Source organism: Mastigoproctus giganteus, chromosome 5 (genome assembly GCF_048544385.1).
Source record: "Mastigoproctus giganteus isolate SK-2022 chromosome 5, ASM4854438v1, whole genome shotgun sequence".
In the NCBI taxonomy this organism is placed as follows: domain Eukaryota; kingdom Metazoa; phylum Arthropoda; class Arachnida; order Uropygi; family Thelyphonidae; genus Mastigoproctus; species Mastigoproctus giganteus.
In genome coordinates, this window is record NC_143579.1 from 149,955,114 (window position 1) to 149,969,639 (window position 14,526).

Genomic DNA, 14,526 nt, shown 5'->3' on the forward strand with positions numbered 1-14,526 from the left:
TGTTTTTCAGGCTTCTGCTCATTCCAATATTGGCCAAATTCATACAGTGGAATTTCTGTGGATTCCAACAGAATGTTAATGATATCAAGGCTCTCCTCTTTTTTGCAGGAGATATATCTAAAGGCAAATGAAGAGCCTGCCTTAGATAATGTCAGTATAATACTCAAAGAATTGGGGATGGACCTGCACAAGGTGGGGTCGTCATCCTAATGTGCATTTCCCCTTTCCATAATCCCTCTTACAACCACCATAGAGACAGTTGCCATTTAACTATTTGTAGGATTTCTTCTGTGTTCAGTATATTTGCCACCTGGGATCATCATCTCTCAGACAGACCTTGATCTCATTGCACAATTGTCTGCTCCATTTATTAAGAGATATTAATGGACAAATCTTTTGGGGGTAGTGCAAACATTAATATGAAGGGCCGTAAAATAGTCATGCTCGAAAGTGATGAGCACTCTCTCTCCCTCTCCCTCCCAAATCTGAGAACAACTGAGAACGAACACCTTTCTTTCCATGCCTACCCATGCATTTACTGTCATTGATCTCTCTCTCTCTGCTCACCTTTTCTCTTCCCTTTGTTGACATGGGAGAGTGAAGAAAATCTGTTTGGAAGTGATCACTTCCCTGTGATATCTCTTCTGACATGAAAAAACAAAAGACCATGTAAACTATCAAGGGATAGTTGAAATGCTTTTTCTTTTCTTTTCTTTTTTTTTTTTGTTTCAGTGGAAATTTGACTGAAACATCATCAAACATCATAAGGCACAGTTTAACATCATAAGGGTCTGCCATCTATGATGCAGTTACTACAGAAGGTATTGTCCAAGCAGCAGTTGCAGTTCTGGAAACATCTACCCGATTTCCATCATTTCCAAAAACTTTGGTAGAATTCAGATTACACAGCAACTTCAAATTCACAGAACCAACTTTTCTTCATACGTATTTCCTGAAAATTACAATGTATAGAAATTCAAGTATAATGTCAACAAGTATCTTTGTTTGTCTTCTGAACCTCAGCCCTTGCATGTTAGTAAGTACTATAGGTTCTAATACCTCTCGTGTTTTGGGGATTTCATTAAAAGAAAGCAGGGAGAAAAAAAAAAAAAAAGACTTGTGCACGTGCTAAAGTATGCTAGGTCTGACATCAGAGCCAAAGGGAATTAGTCTCCAAAACAGTATTTTTGATAAGTTCGAAAATCCAAACAAATCAGAAGTCCGAACTACCCCTGGTCGATAATCTAAATAGTTGGATTATCAGTGCTCTACTTAGTTGGAAAAAATAATATTATGGTTAACTGGGACAATCGCTTCATCTGATGTGCCTTTAGTGAGCCATGTTTCAAAGATATCATAATTGGATATAGATAATATAAAATCATTTGGGGAAACAGTAGTACTGCTGAAATTCTGGTAGAAATTCCCTGACTTCCCACCACTTCTAAGTAACTCTTACAGAAGATATTTTGCCTGTTATTCCCATCTTTAGTAAAGGACAATTAATTAATTCCTATGCAGTTTCTCCTTTTTTAGAGGTTGAAAACTAAAAATAAAGAGCTTTCTTTCTTACTTAATTAGTATTTTTGTATGTCATACTATATATGTTATTTTTTAATCTCCTTCCCCCAGAATGGAAAACCTTTGCTGTATGCTGGATGTGGAGATAATAAAGTGTATTGCTGGGACATTGAAACCGGAACTTTAAAGGTTAGCAACAGTTAAAAAAAAAAAAAAAAAAAAAATTCTTTAAAATTGTCATATCTTATTAATACTTTTCATTCAAGAAATTTTATTCCATTAGTTTACCCTAGAAGGCCACAAGGATTACATCCATTGTTTGACATTAACAAGTACTGGTCAGGAGTGCCTTACAGGGAGTGAAGATGGTTCTGTTAGGATTTGGGGTATGTTGTTTCTTTATTATATTTTTCTTTATTTATAAAAATAATTAATAGGAAGTGTATCAACATCCAGGCAATTTTTGCTGTTTGTGGACAGTTTATCCCAAAGACAAAGAAAAATATCTATAACATTACAAAACTTTCATATTCTTTTTATTTTGGATGTAAAATTGGTGCCTTACAAGTGTTATATTACCTGTACAACAAATTTTAAGTGGTTACATGGCAAACTTAGTGTTACCTTTTGCATTCCCTATTGTTTGCTGAGAACCATCTGACCACATTAATGATTGCTACTTTTGTGTGAAAAATATCTGGTATATCTGAAAAGCAAATATGCTACAATATATCCAAATATACCTTCTGCAATTCAGCCCGTTTCATACAGTGACGATTTTCCAGTACCAGTGCTCCCCAAAACTTGGAACAACAGTAGTGGGAAAAATAATAGTAATTAAGTTCAAGTTGAGGATTCCCCGGAAGCCTCCACTTCACAAGATTCGACTATCAGCCAGCAAGCTCAGGTAGTGAGGTACATTTAATCAAACAAGATGAGTTGAATGATTTGGTTTGAGACTTAAATTTCCCAAAAGAACAAGCTGAACTGTTAGGTTCTAGGTTACAGCAGTGGAATATACTCGCAGGAACAATGATTTCAATGTTTTGAAAAAGACAAAGTTTTCAAAATATTTTGCTGCGGAGGACAGTATGTGTTTTTGCCAAGATATTATTTGACTTCTGAAGGAACTAGGTGTCATGCATAAGTCAGATGAATGCCGTTTATTCACAGATGCATCAAAATTAAGTTTAAAACCAGTTTTGCTTCATAATGGCAATGAGTTTCCATCATTTCCTGTGTTTCGTTCAGTTGGACTTAAAAGAAAGTCATGAAAGCATGTCTAAGGTTTCCGCATGCTATAAAATACCAGGATTATGGTTGGAACATATTTTATTATTATTTCTCCCAGGAGACACCCGGTTATGGCTTACTGGCTATGGGGTGAAGATATATTTTCTTATGCTACAGAATATAACACTATATACAATTCTAAAATACATATAACACGTATTGTATAAATCAGACATACTTGTCTGATTTATACAATGCTTGAAATACTTGTTATCTGCTCGAGGGATTATCACTTAATTAATGCAAATGGGTAACAACTTAGTTACCCATTTGCATTAAATTTAAAGCATAACTTCTGAATTGACCCAGTTTGTTCTGATAAAATTTGCTCCAACGCAATTAATGTATTAGGGAACAATGCAGCTATGGCGCGATTTTCTTTGCTTTGGCTCATGCGCGATTTCATCTGCGAGTAACACCAGGTGAACGTAAAAACCCAGCACCAAGCTGAACATAGCGACCAGTGCAGCAGTACATACAAGTTTACGAAGCTTAAAAAATGTTAAATTTATGAGAGCTGTATTTCCCATTTACTGTAATTGTATCGGTCGAAGACACTTATCAAACTTATCATTTGCTGTATTCACAAGATTTTCTGTTCGAACAGAAACTTTGTGAGGCGGGATAGTGTGAGTGGCGGAGCACATTTCTGGAGGTCACTACCATAAAACAATAACATTTACAGTTCCTGGTTTATTGGGCTTTTCTGTTAGAGTAGTCTAATTATAAATGGGTAACGAACTTGATCTTATTGCATTTGCAATAATACCAATAGCTGGAATTCTGTGGATTTTTATGTTGTAGTGAGATGTGTTTCTCCTTCCTCTTCAATCATATAAAAAGCATAAATAAATTTTCAGAATCTTCTCTTTTGTGTTTGCTGTGTTTGTCGTTATTGATTGCTTATCTTTTTTACTGTTTTAAATTTCACAATTAAAAAAAAAAAAAAAATGTCATTGAACAGAAATATCAATCAAACAAACTTCATATCTTGTCAAGGTAAAGTGCTATATTTACTGTAATATTTATTTATTTATTAGAAATTTAAGTTGTTTAAACCTCTGTTAGCAATATTATTGCATTTCTAACTTTTTTTTTTACGGTTTTACTTACCAGACTGAACTTTTTTTTTTTTTTTTTTTTGTGTTCTCTATCCCTAACCCTATTTTCCCCATAAGTCCTGTTGTTTTTAATGTGTGAAATACCATAACGTGGAGAATTTTAGGAACACATGTACCACGTTACAGCAGAACTGACTGTGGTGGGAGACTCACCTTATTTACAAAAGCACAAATATTTACAGCAAAACAGTGTACAACATGTAACGTGCACCAACAAAACTTCCGATTTCACAGTGATACAATATAAAACAACATAAAAACATGAATGCTAATTTTACTGTTTCATTTAAATGATAATATAATCTATTATAGACTTTGTGTTTTTTGCTTCCCATGTGAATTTGTGGATATTCTTGTGTCTGAAAAAAGTATTTGTAATTTTAAGTTTATTAAAAATGCAGAAGTCTATCAGGCATCTTCCATTATTGTTGACCATGGGTTTGCCTTCTGATCCTATACATTTGTCTACTGATTGAGCACCAACCCTTGCATTAAAATCTCCTGCTAGTATGAGATACTCGTTTTTGTTAGTTTGTCTATGATCTGTTGTAATTCGTCAGAAAATTCTGTGGTTTCATCAATGTTGCCTTCTACTGGTGCGTAGATGCCAATGGTTGTTATTGTATAAGATAGAATTTTTAGTCTTGATTTCAATATTCTGGGTGATATCCAAAAGTAGTCTATTATTTTGTTTTCCCATTCTTTCTTTATTATAACAGCAACTCCCGATGATGCCCACATTTCAGTTGGTATGCCGGAGTATATCATTATGAAGTTACCTATTTCTTTGGATCCTTTGTTTTTCTTTTTTGTTTTGGTAATGACTGCTATGTCAATATTTCTATTTTTTAGTTCCATGGTCAATTCATCTAATTTGTGATTTATTCCCCTAACGTTCCAAGTTGCTACTTTAAGTTCCTTAATCGTAGTCCTATAGCCATTACCCTTGAGATCCGTCCAGTTTTTTTCCCCTTGAGCTTATTTCGAGTATTTAGAATGCCCCCCTGACAGGTTACCAGCCTTTCGCGGGGTAAGTCTAGTGGTGGGGCTGCCACCTTATAGCCTCTAGACAGACTTCAGGTACAGCATTTCCTCTGTATGTGATGGGACAGTTATACCGCTGTGACTCGGTCGCCAGAGCCTCGTCTGTGGAAACGGGTCAGTTCGCCCCGAGAAGGTGAGGTTGACATTTGGGTGGGAGAGGTTGTGGAATGCACGTCACCACCCCTTGAATACCAAGAGAGGCTTAAGTTTGCAAATTGCAGTGGCTGGAGACTAGGCACTTGCGCGGTGATCTGATTGAAGTGTATAAGGCCTTGAATGGGTTGAGCACACTGAATTCTGATGGTATCCTTCCACTTGTTCAGATTACGAACCTAAGGGGGCATAAATTCAAATTAAGAAAAGAGAGATGTAGAATAGATGTGCAGAAATTTGCCTTTAGCCAGTGGGTCGTTAATTGCTGGAACAAACTTCCATCTGTCGTTGTGGAAGTTGATAGGTTAAATAAATTTAAGGAGGAACTGGACAGGCATTTGGAGGGAATGGGATGATTTTTTTTTTGGCTGATTCTGCATAAGTTCATACACTTGCTTTCTTGCGTCACGTGCCACTACTACTGCAGATGACGTATCCCAAGCATCCAAATTGGCTTTCACCTGGGCTCCTATTCACGTATTTATTTACAGGGCATGGTGCTGTCAGGGAAAAACTAGCGGGGTTTGGACTCAGTGAAACCCCTCCCTTTGCTTCTTTGGTGAATCCGAATTGACGACCTTCGCTGCTGCCTGGTGACCCAGCTCCAATACTCACCAAGAAACCAAGAACACCTAATCCTTATGGAGGAGAAAGACGACAAAGTATTTGCACAATATGCTCAGGACCCCTTCATCAGGAGATAGACCTATCCGAAACCTTAAAAGCTTCAAAACTGCCACTAAAACAACCTACCACTACTTACAAATCTAACTGTGACCACAGCTACCCTTGATGAGACTCAATGATTAGAACTACCGTGGATGGGACTTGGACCCACAAGCAACCCATAGCACTGTGTGCTGGGAAAAGGCTACCCTTCTATCCAGCACCATACAACAACCTACCCTGGGCAGGAACACGACAGTACGTGATCCTCAGCACCGAGCAGCCGAAAATCTGACTACAGAAAATTTGATTGTTCACTTTCACAGTGTAAGCCCCACACAAGTCTAAATTTAAAACTTTCGAATTTCATTGTGCAAGTATTCCTCTTTGTCTCTAACCCATTCAGCGCTCAATCCTGCTGCAATTTTTTTTTTTTTTTTTTAGGTCCTAGCCACTGAAATCTCAGAAAACTAGGTGGCAGGACCTGCCAGAGTACTTACTTAAAATACTGGTGTTCCTGGTCTGCCTCCACGGGGCAACAGTGGGCCCCAATAGGGTCCAACAGCTAAATGGCCAGTTGAACAACAGTACACGACACTACACTTAACAATATCCATACACTTTTAAATCTCTGGCTTTACAGTGTACTGTAACACACAACAATGTATATTATACGGAGATGAGGGAAACCCTTGGTGCCATCAGACCCTAAACACACTTTACTTCTATACAAGGTGTCTAAAAAATACACGGCATAACTTCAGGAATAAGTTCCTCATATGTAGACAATAAAAATATTTTATATCAACATAGTTCCGGAAATGCTTGGTTTCCAAGTTTTGAAGGTCTGTCTATGACACTTAACTGTTCACATCACCTTATAGTAATTGTTCAAAATGTCCACCTTCTGCCTGAATACAGGCCTCACATCGATGTCTCATGTACTCGTGAAGACGATGCCAAATTCCTGACATGTTTCGTATTGTCTCACAACCTGCCACAATTCGATTGTGCAGAGTTTCCACATCAGCTCCCGGAGTCGAATACACCAATGACTTTAAATGGCCCCACAAGAAGAAATCTAGTGGGTTTAAATCAGTGAGTGTGGAGGCCAGGCAGTTGGTCCACCTCTACCTATACACCAACCAAGAAACCTTTGTTTCAGGTAATTGCAGGCTAGGTGGCTAAAATGTGTGGGAGCGCCATCATGCATGAAGTGTGCTTGTTGACGAATGATCAGTGGCGTGTCGTCCAAGAAATCAGGCATGTTGTTTTCCAGAAAGTTTCTGTATGCCTGCCCTGTGAGTTTGGAAGTACATAGGGCCCAAATAACTTATCACCAAAAAACACCCGCCAAGACGTTGAGGCTGAACCGCTGTTGATGATGTGATGGAAGAATTGCATGTGGATTTATAATTATTTCCATCTCGTGTGAACTGTGCTTCGTCTGTGAATATCACTAAGGCAGGAAAGTGAGGAGTTGTAGCACACTGCTGCAAGAACCACTGGCAGAACATTACTTGCACAGGGTAATCTGCTGTTGACAAGGCATGTACCCGTTGCAGATGGTAACGATACAGTTGGTGTTCTCGCAACACTTTCCAAATAGTCGAACGGTGAACAGCCAGTGGCATTGCTATTCTGCGTGTGCTGATTCCAGGAGTGGCATGCACAACATCCAAAAGCTCTTCCTCTACTTCAGGAGTCGTAGATCTTGGTCATCCTCTGTCGGCAGCACGAGGTATAAAGGTCCCATGTTCACAAAAGCGACGATGAATACCTTCAATCGTTTTCCTGTCTGGACATCTTCATTCTGGGAACCTTTCGTGGTACAAACAACGAGCCTCCAGAGCATTGCCATCTGCCAAACCGCGCATAAAGTGCATATCCGCTTGCTCATGGTTTGAGTACATGGTCAGAACGGAAAACCACCAGATTCTCTCAGTACCTTGTGATGAAGGAAATCACCTGTGGGAGATAAGACATTCTGGTTAATAACTCGGGAACCAAGCATTTCCAGAACTATGTCGATATAAAATATTTTTAGCATTAGCATTAGCATTAGTAGAGGCATTTGATGCAAGAAAGCAAGCTTATGCAGCATCAGCCAAAAAAAAAAAGAAATCACTTCCACTTCACCCCTCTTCGTTCAAAATACCTGTCCAGCTGAGCCTTAAACTTATTTAGGCTATCAACTTCCACGACAAGGGATGGAAGTCTGTTCCACCAACCAACCACCCGCTGGCTAAAGGCAAATTTCCGCACGTCTGTCCTACATCTGTCTTTCCTCAGTTTGAATTTATGTCCTCTCAGGTAATTATTCTGAGTGAGAGGAAGAATCCCATCAGCATTGAGCATGCTCAAACCATTCAAGGCTTTATACACCTCTATCAGATCACCTCGCTGGTGCCTAGTCTCCAGACACTGTAATTTGCAAAACTTAAGCCTTTCTTCGTAAGAGCACCCCTTTGTTTCATTCACTAATCTTGTTGCCCTTCTCTGTACTTGTTCCAGCAGCTCTACATCCTTCTTGAAATGAGGCCTCCAGACCTGTATACAGTACTCTAGGTGTGACCTGACCATTGCCTTATACAAGGGAATAATCACCTCCTTATCCCTGCTAGAAAAATTCGTATATATCATTGACAATACACCATGAGCTACTCTTGCAGCCCGTCTGCACTGCTCAGAGAACTTCATATCTGCCTGCACAACCACCCCCAGGTCCCTTTCATTCTCTACCACTGTGCGTGTAGTACCACATAGTTGATACGTTGCTCTGGGGTTGCTGTTTCCCATGTGTAGTACTTTACATTTATTACATATGTAGACAATACATTTATTATTATCTACATATGAGGAACTCTCATTCCTGAAGTTATGCCGTGTATTTTTGAGACACCCTGTATATGTGTGTGAACTGCTGGTTGAGAAAGTCCCTGTCGGCCCATGAGACTGTAGATAAAATATGTCCAAAGTATGCTCATGCAGTAGATATGCTCAGAAGGAGGACTGATTATGGAGTATTATGGACTGATTATCAATCTTAGGCCTCGTGGAACCGTGGTGGTGGCCTCTGCTGGTAGTGAGCATATAAGATTATGGACCTGTTGTGGCTCCTCCAGCATAAACTTAAGCTGCTGAGTTGGTTGGGTTGGCCTTGGTGGTCTCGGATCTGGTGAGGTCCTGCTGGTCTTAAACACCTAAAGAGGAGGATTCTTCTTGAAGTTTAGTCACTTGTCGAATTATGTTTATTTTCATACTGATGGTATGATGGTGTAAAAGAGGAGGTTGTTTCTCTTATTATTATTAAGTCACTGAAATGGATTGTTTTAAGTTATCTGACGGGAGGTCAGACTAATGGTTTTGTTAGATAGGGCAATCTACCTCCTCGTAGTGGGGGTGGAGCCGCTGTCCCCGCCACAAAGCTAAAGGTCGTTTTATCAAATGTTTTTTGTTGTTCGTCAAGATAGATTGAATTTTATTGTTATGAAAATACTAACCTTGTCTAGGCTAAGTTACAGTCACAGCAGAAGTTATTATTAGCATATGGGTGGGAGCCCAGGCAGTTAATAGGGTGTCGTTTTGACAAATGACTCCTATATATGTTATGTGCCACTTAATTTATTTACAATTTTCAAATCATTCACTTATTTTGAAATTTATTACCATAGTAGACTAAACCGGATGGATGGTTCTGACTTAGTCATAGGTATTTCTATTGCCAAGATCATGAACAGTCTGAAACAAGAGAAGATTCTGTTCTTTAGTGTCAGTGAGGAATTACCTTATGTACTTGCACACAAAAATGACCTTAAAAGCGAGGTAATAGAAATTTTATCAGTTCAGAGCACATTTCCAAATTTGGAATTTTTTGTGGACAAGTTTCTAGTACTCCTTGGTGTCATTAAAGAAGAAGCAATAAATGTTTTTGAGCATCAGTTCTATCAATTTCAGTGAGAATTTACCAAATACTATTACAAAAGAAGAAAAAATTGATGTACAATGGTATCCCTTGGCTGGGAATTGACAAATGAGCCTGAAATATAACAGATTATCCCAGGTCATTCTTCACATTTTAGCAATTCCTCATATCAGTGCTGAATGTGATAGAATATTTCACCAGGTTTAAAAAAATAATAATAAAAATGCAATTCAGTTCTCTTTCAAGTGAAGCTTTCGAAATGCCCTTGAAAGCCAAGTCTGAACAGCATCACCATTGTTATAAATAAAACTTCGACTCACCATTTCTGAAGAAGGCAAAATCTGCGACCATATCTTTCTTAGTTGATGTTTAATAGGATATCCAAACAGAAACCCATAAAGATAGAAAAATGTTATATAAGCTTTAAAAGCATATTGTACTGTAAACAATGTTATGGCTGTATTTAATATAAAATGTGAATTTTGCCAGTGAAATTTAATTTCTAGTTCAATTGTACTTTAAAAAAAAAAAAAAAAAAAAACCCTTTTCTTTTTTGGCTCCAGATTGTTGATAGTCCAAAGTTGGCACCTGTGCATTTCATTTAGTCACTTATTTGATTGGTAGGGCTGGACTCTACCTGGGGAAGACATAAAATAACATTGGACTACAAAGGGTAGGAAGGATGCTAAACAATCAGGACCAGGCTGTGCTGTTCAGAATAACATTAGTAAATTAATAAGAGGAGTTTACCTCAATATAGTAGGTGGAACACTTCCGTATGATACCCTCCAGAAATTAAAACGGAAAAAACGAAAAAATCGACAACTTACCGGTACATTAAAGTAAAATATAAATAATTAAAGTAAAATATAAATAATTAAATAATCAATTTAACACAATTCAAAATCAATTCAAAACAATTAAAATTCAAATTAACGCAATTAAAAGAATCTAACGAAAATATTCAAAACGATTTTCCTTCCTGAAGCTGACAATGCTTTTCGACCGACTGTCGTGATCACAGGAATGAAAATTACCGAATCAGGCTAAACCTGCAACTTAAATAGTGATTATGTGTCTTCGCGCATGCGCGTAAAGGTCCACGCATCGGAGATCAAATATGGCCGCCGAACATTAACAGAATTCTCGTGTAATTTAATTTCAACGGTTTCTGCAATTAATAGTCGCGTATAATTACGTTGAACGTTAAGTATTTTGGCCTCGTTAAATAAAAAAGTATGTTTTTCGTTAATGGCATGAAAGGCTAATTCTGATGCTGCTGAACGAGAAGCACGAACTGAGGCTTCGTGTTGATTTACACGGATATTAAGAGAAAACCGTGTCGAACCCTGATAAGACGAGTCGCAATCACCGCAAGAAATGTTGTATACTAGATCATTAATTTGTGTTGCGAACGCCGAAAGAACCGAGCGATTGTTCAGTATTATATATATACTGAACAATCGCTCGGTTCTTTCGGCGTTCGCAACACAAATTAATGATCTAGTATACAACATTTCTTGCGGTGATTGCGACTCGTCTTATCAGGGTTCGACGCGGTTTTCTCTTAATATCCGTGTAAATCAACACGAAGCCTCAGTTCGTGCTTCTCGTTCAGCAGCATCAGAATTAGCCTTTCATGCCATTAACGAAAAACATACTTTTTTATTTAACGAGGCCAAAATACTTAACGTTCAACGTAATTATACGCGACTATTAATTGCAGAAACCGTTGAAATTAAATTACACGAGAATTCTGTTAATGTTCGGCGGCCATATTTGATCTCCGATGCGTGGACCTTTACGCGCATGCGCGAAGACACATAATCACTATTTAAGTTGCAGGTTTAGCCTGATTCGGTAATTTTCATTCCTGTGATCACGACAGTCGGTCGAAAAGCATTGTCAGCTTCAGGAAGGAAAATCGTTTTGAATATTTTCGTTAGATTCTTTTAATTGCGTTAATTTGAATTTTAATTGTTTTGAATTGATTTTGAATTGTGTTAAATTGATTATTTAATTATTTATATTTTACTTTAATTATTTATATTTTACTTTAATGTACCGGTAAGTTGTCGATTTTTTTCGTTTTTTCCGTTTTAATTTCTGGAGGGTATCATACGGAAGTGTTCCACGTACTATATTGAGGTAAACTCCTCTTATTAATTTACTAATATTATTATCAACGTAGAACATATTGAGTATTACAGCTCTGATTCATACTATCTAATTAATGTTCAGAATAACAGATCATTTATGCGTATGTTCTGAAAGATGAGGACCGAAGTTTGAGCTTGCTAAATATAAGGTTCTCCATTTGAAAAAAATAAATCGGGGGTGGAGGAGGACATACAGATTGGGTAATATGAAATTAAAAGTGGTTCGGGATGAGAATGATTTAGGATTATCATACAAGCAGTTATGAAGCTTTTCTTACATTATGAGAAAGTGGCCAGAAGGCTCTACATGTGGTCTGTGGGACCTTTGCTAGCAGTGAGTACATTATCACTCTTTTTATAAAATTATGGTGACCACCACATTTGCAATATTGTATTCAGGACTGGAAGTTCACATAAAATAGGACATAAGAAGTTCTAGACAGGGTACAAAGAAGGGCACCTAGATTCACTTTGGGTTGCCCATGTGAGGAACACTGTAGAAGATGTCAGCTGAAGAGCCTGGAGACATGACTTGAGGTGTTTAAGTCACTTGAAGAAATAAGTTGAATGAACGAGAGAGAGAGAGAGAGAGAGAGAGAGAGAGGTTTTTCACATGCAAATGAAACAAGAATATTTCTCATTTCTCTTTAGGTAGTTGATAATTAATAATGATTCTAAACTGCTTTGGGATTCTGTTATTGAGTAGATTCAAAAATCACCAGATATGACTGCTTTCATGCTACTTATCTGAATATATCTAGTTCTTTTGAATTGGATTTTTTTTTAGCTGTATAAACTTCCATTATTTGTCACTACTGATGCTAATCTTAAAGTGGATTCAGAAACTTTTGCAAAAAGTATTAATTATTAAAGTAATAAAAATAATTATTACATTGTTACTAATTTTTGCATAGTAAAATGTGGAGTTAAATATTATCTGTTTAATTTTAATGTATATTATGGTTTCATCACCACCATTAAGCCCCAAAAAAAAAAAAAAAAAAGTTGTCTATTAGAAAGTAGTTATAAATATTAGTGAACCTCAAGTGGCTATAAACCATTCATGGTCTATGTGCAAAATTGCAGTGTTTCACGCTAAAAGTTTGTGGTATAAGAAGGCTTGCGTCAGATTTCGAATTCTAACAAATTTTATGAGCTATAAACAAAATTAAAGGTAACTTTAATTATTCTTGTAATTTGGAGATTATAAAAATGAATTTTATATATATATATATATATATATATGTGTGTAATAAAATCTGTGTATAATTTAATTCAGATTATTTTCTTTTATCATTGCTGCCCATTTTTGTTACTTATAGTGTGTTATCTAAACCCAACCTCTTGTGATCTGTTTGGATCCCCCCCCCACACACACCTTCACTTTTGTTTTTCAGATACAAGGAAAGGTGGTAATGCTGTTCACATCATTGAGCCTTATAAGCATGAGGTAAAGTAATTAGTTTTGGTTACAGTAAAATGCCGATTGTTTTATGGGCATTTTCAGTAATTGCACATTGTATATTTCTTCTTACATTTCAGTACTGTTTTCTTGTAATGAGAGTATTGCATTTTTTGTACTTATTTTAATTTTCAAAATGATAAATGATGGCAGTAGTTATAACAAAAGCCTTAAAATACCTTGGTCTACATAATGGTAAAAAAGAGATGCATTATGATAACTTCTGCTTCCTTTACTTTTTAACTAAAGTAACTATTGCTATATCTAGTCTGCTATTATCCTTTCCAGTTTAAACATTTCTGAGCTTACCCTGATTACTGTCAATATCCACCCTGCGAACCATTTTATCATCTGCAACCTTAGACATTAAGCTTGATATACCATCATCAATAAATAAAAAACAACAGTGGGCCTAGCACCAAACTCTGGGGTGGGGGGGGGAATTCACTAATAACATCAGTCCACAAACAGGAGTGTCCATTCATAACCACTGTTATTTTCCCATCATCTATCTCTTTATCCATAACAGTAACTTGGCCTTAGTGCTACATTGCTCCAGTTTGTACAGCAATCTTTTATATGCAACAGTATAAATAACTTCCAATAACAAATAACTTCCTAAAATCAAAGTATATAATATTTCAGAATGTCATCTGTCTGGATGGCTCTAATGATTGTGTATTAGTTTTTGCATCCATTTCCTTTGTTATTGCATCATAGTATCCAATCAGATTAGTGAGACAGGACCACCCCTTAAGAAATCTACAATGTGATTCAGTATAATTGCTTTCTTGTATAAATGGTTCTACATTACATCTTTAATATTGCCCAGGGGCTCACATCTGATGAGTATGGGCCTGGCGCGCACTCAGGGTCCTGAGATGGGTATCATCATTCTTTTCTTTCTTCTTTCTTGGTGATTCCCTTCAACTTTTGACTCTCTCTCTCTCTCTCTCTCTCTCTCTCTCTCTCTCAGGGTAATTCGGGGGATTTTTTTTTTTTTTTTTGCTGATATAGCATAAGCCTCAAGCTTCTTTGCAACATGTAGCTAATAATAATAATAATCTGGAACGAAAGTGGACTTGGGTTTCTGGTCCATAAAGATATAAAAAACATTTTGGAATTCAAAAGTACATCACCAAGGGTGTCAAGACTAATACTCAAGATTTCTAAGAGGTACAA

General features: G+C 37.0%; 1 protein-coding gene across 1 annotated transcript in view; it reads left to right on the top strand.

Annotated features, from left to right (window-relative positions):
• Nucleotides 1-14,526, top strand: part of thoc6 (THO complex subunit 6) — a 247,387-nt gene that overhangs the window by 150,848 nt on the left and 82,013 nt on the right. Inside the window, exons 7-9 of the mRNA XM_090374235.1 lie at nt 1,633-1,710; nt 1,805-1,907; nt 13,280-13,332. Coding sequence (XP_090230361.1) covers nt 1,633-1,710; nt 1,805-1,907; nt 13,280-13,332 — 234 coding nt within the window. The remainder of the gene's footprint in view (nt 1-1,632; nt 1,711-1,804; nt 1,908-13,279; nt 13,333-14,526) is intronic.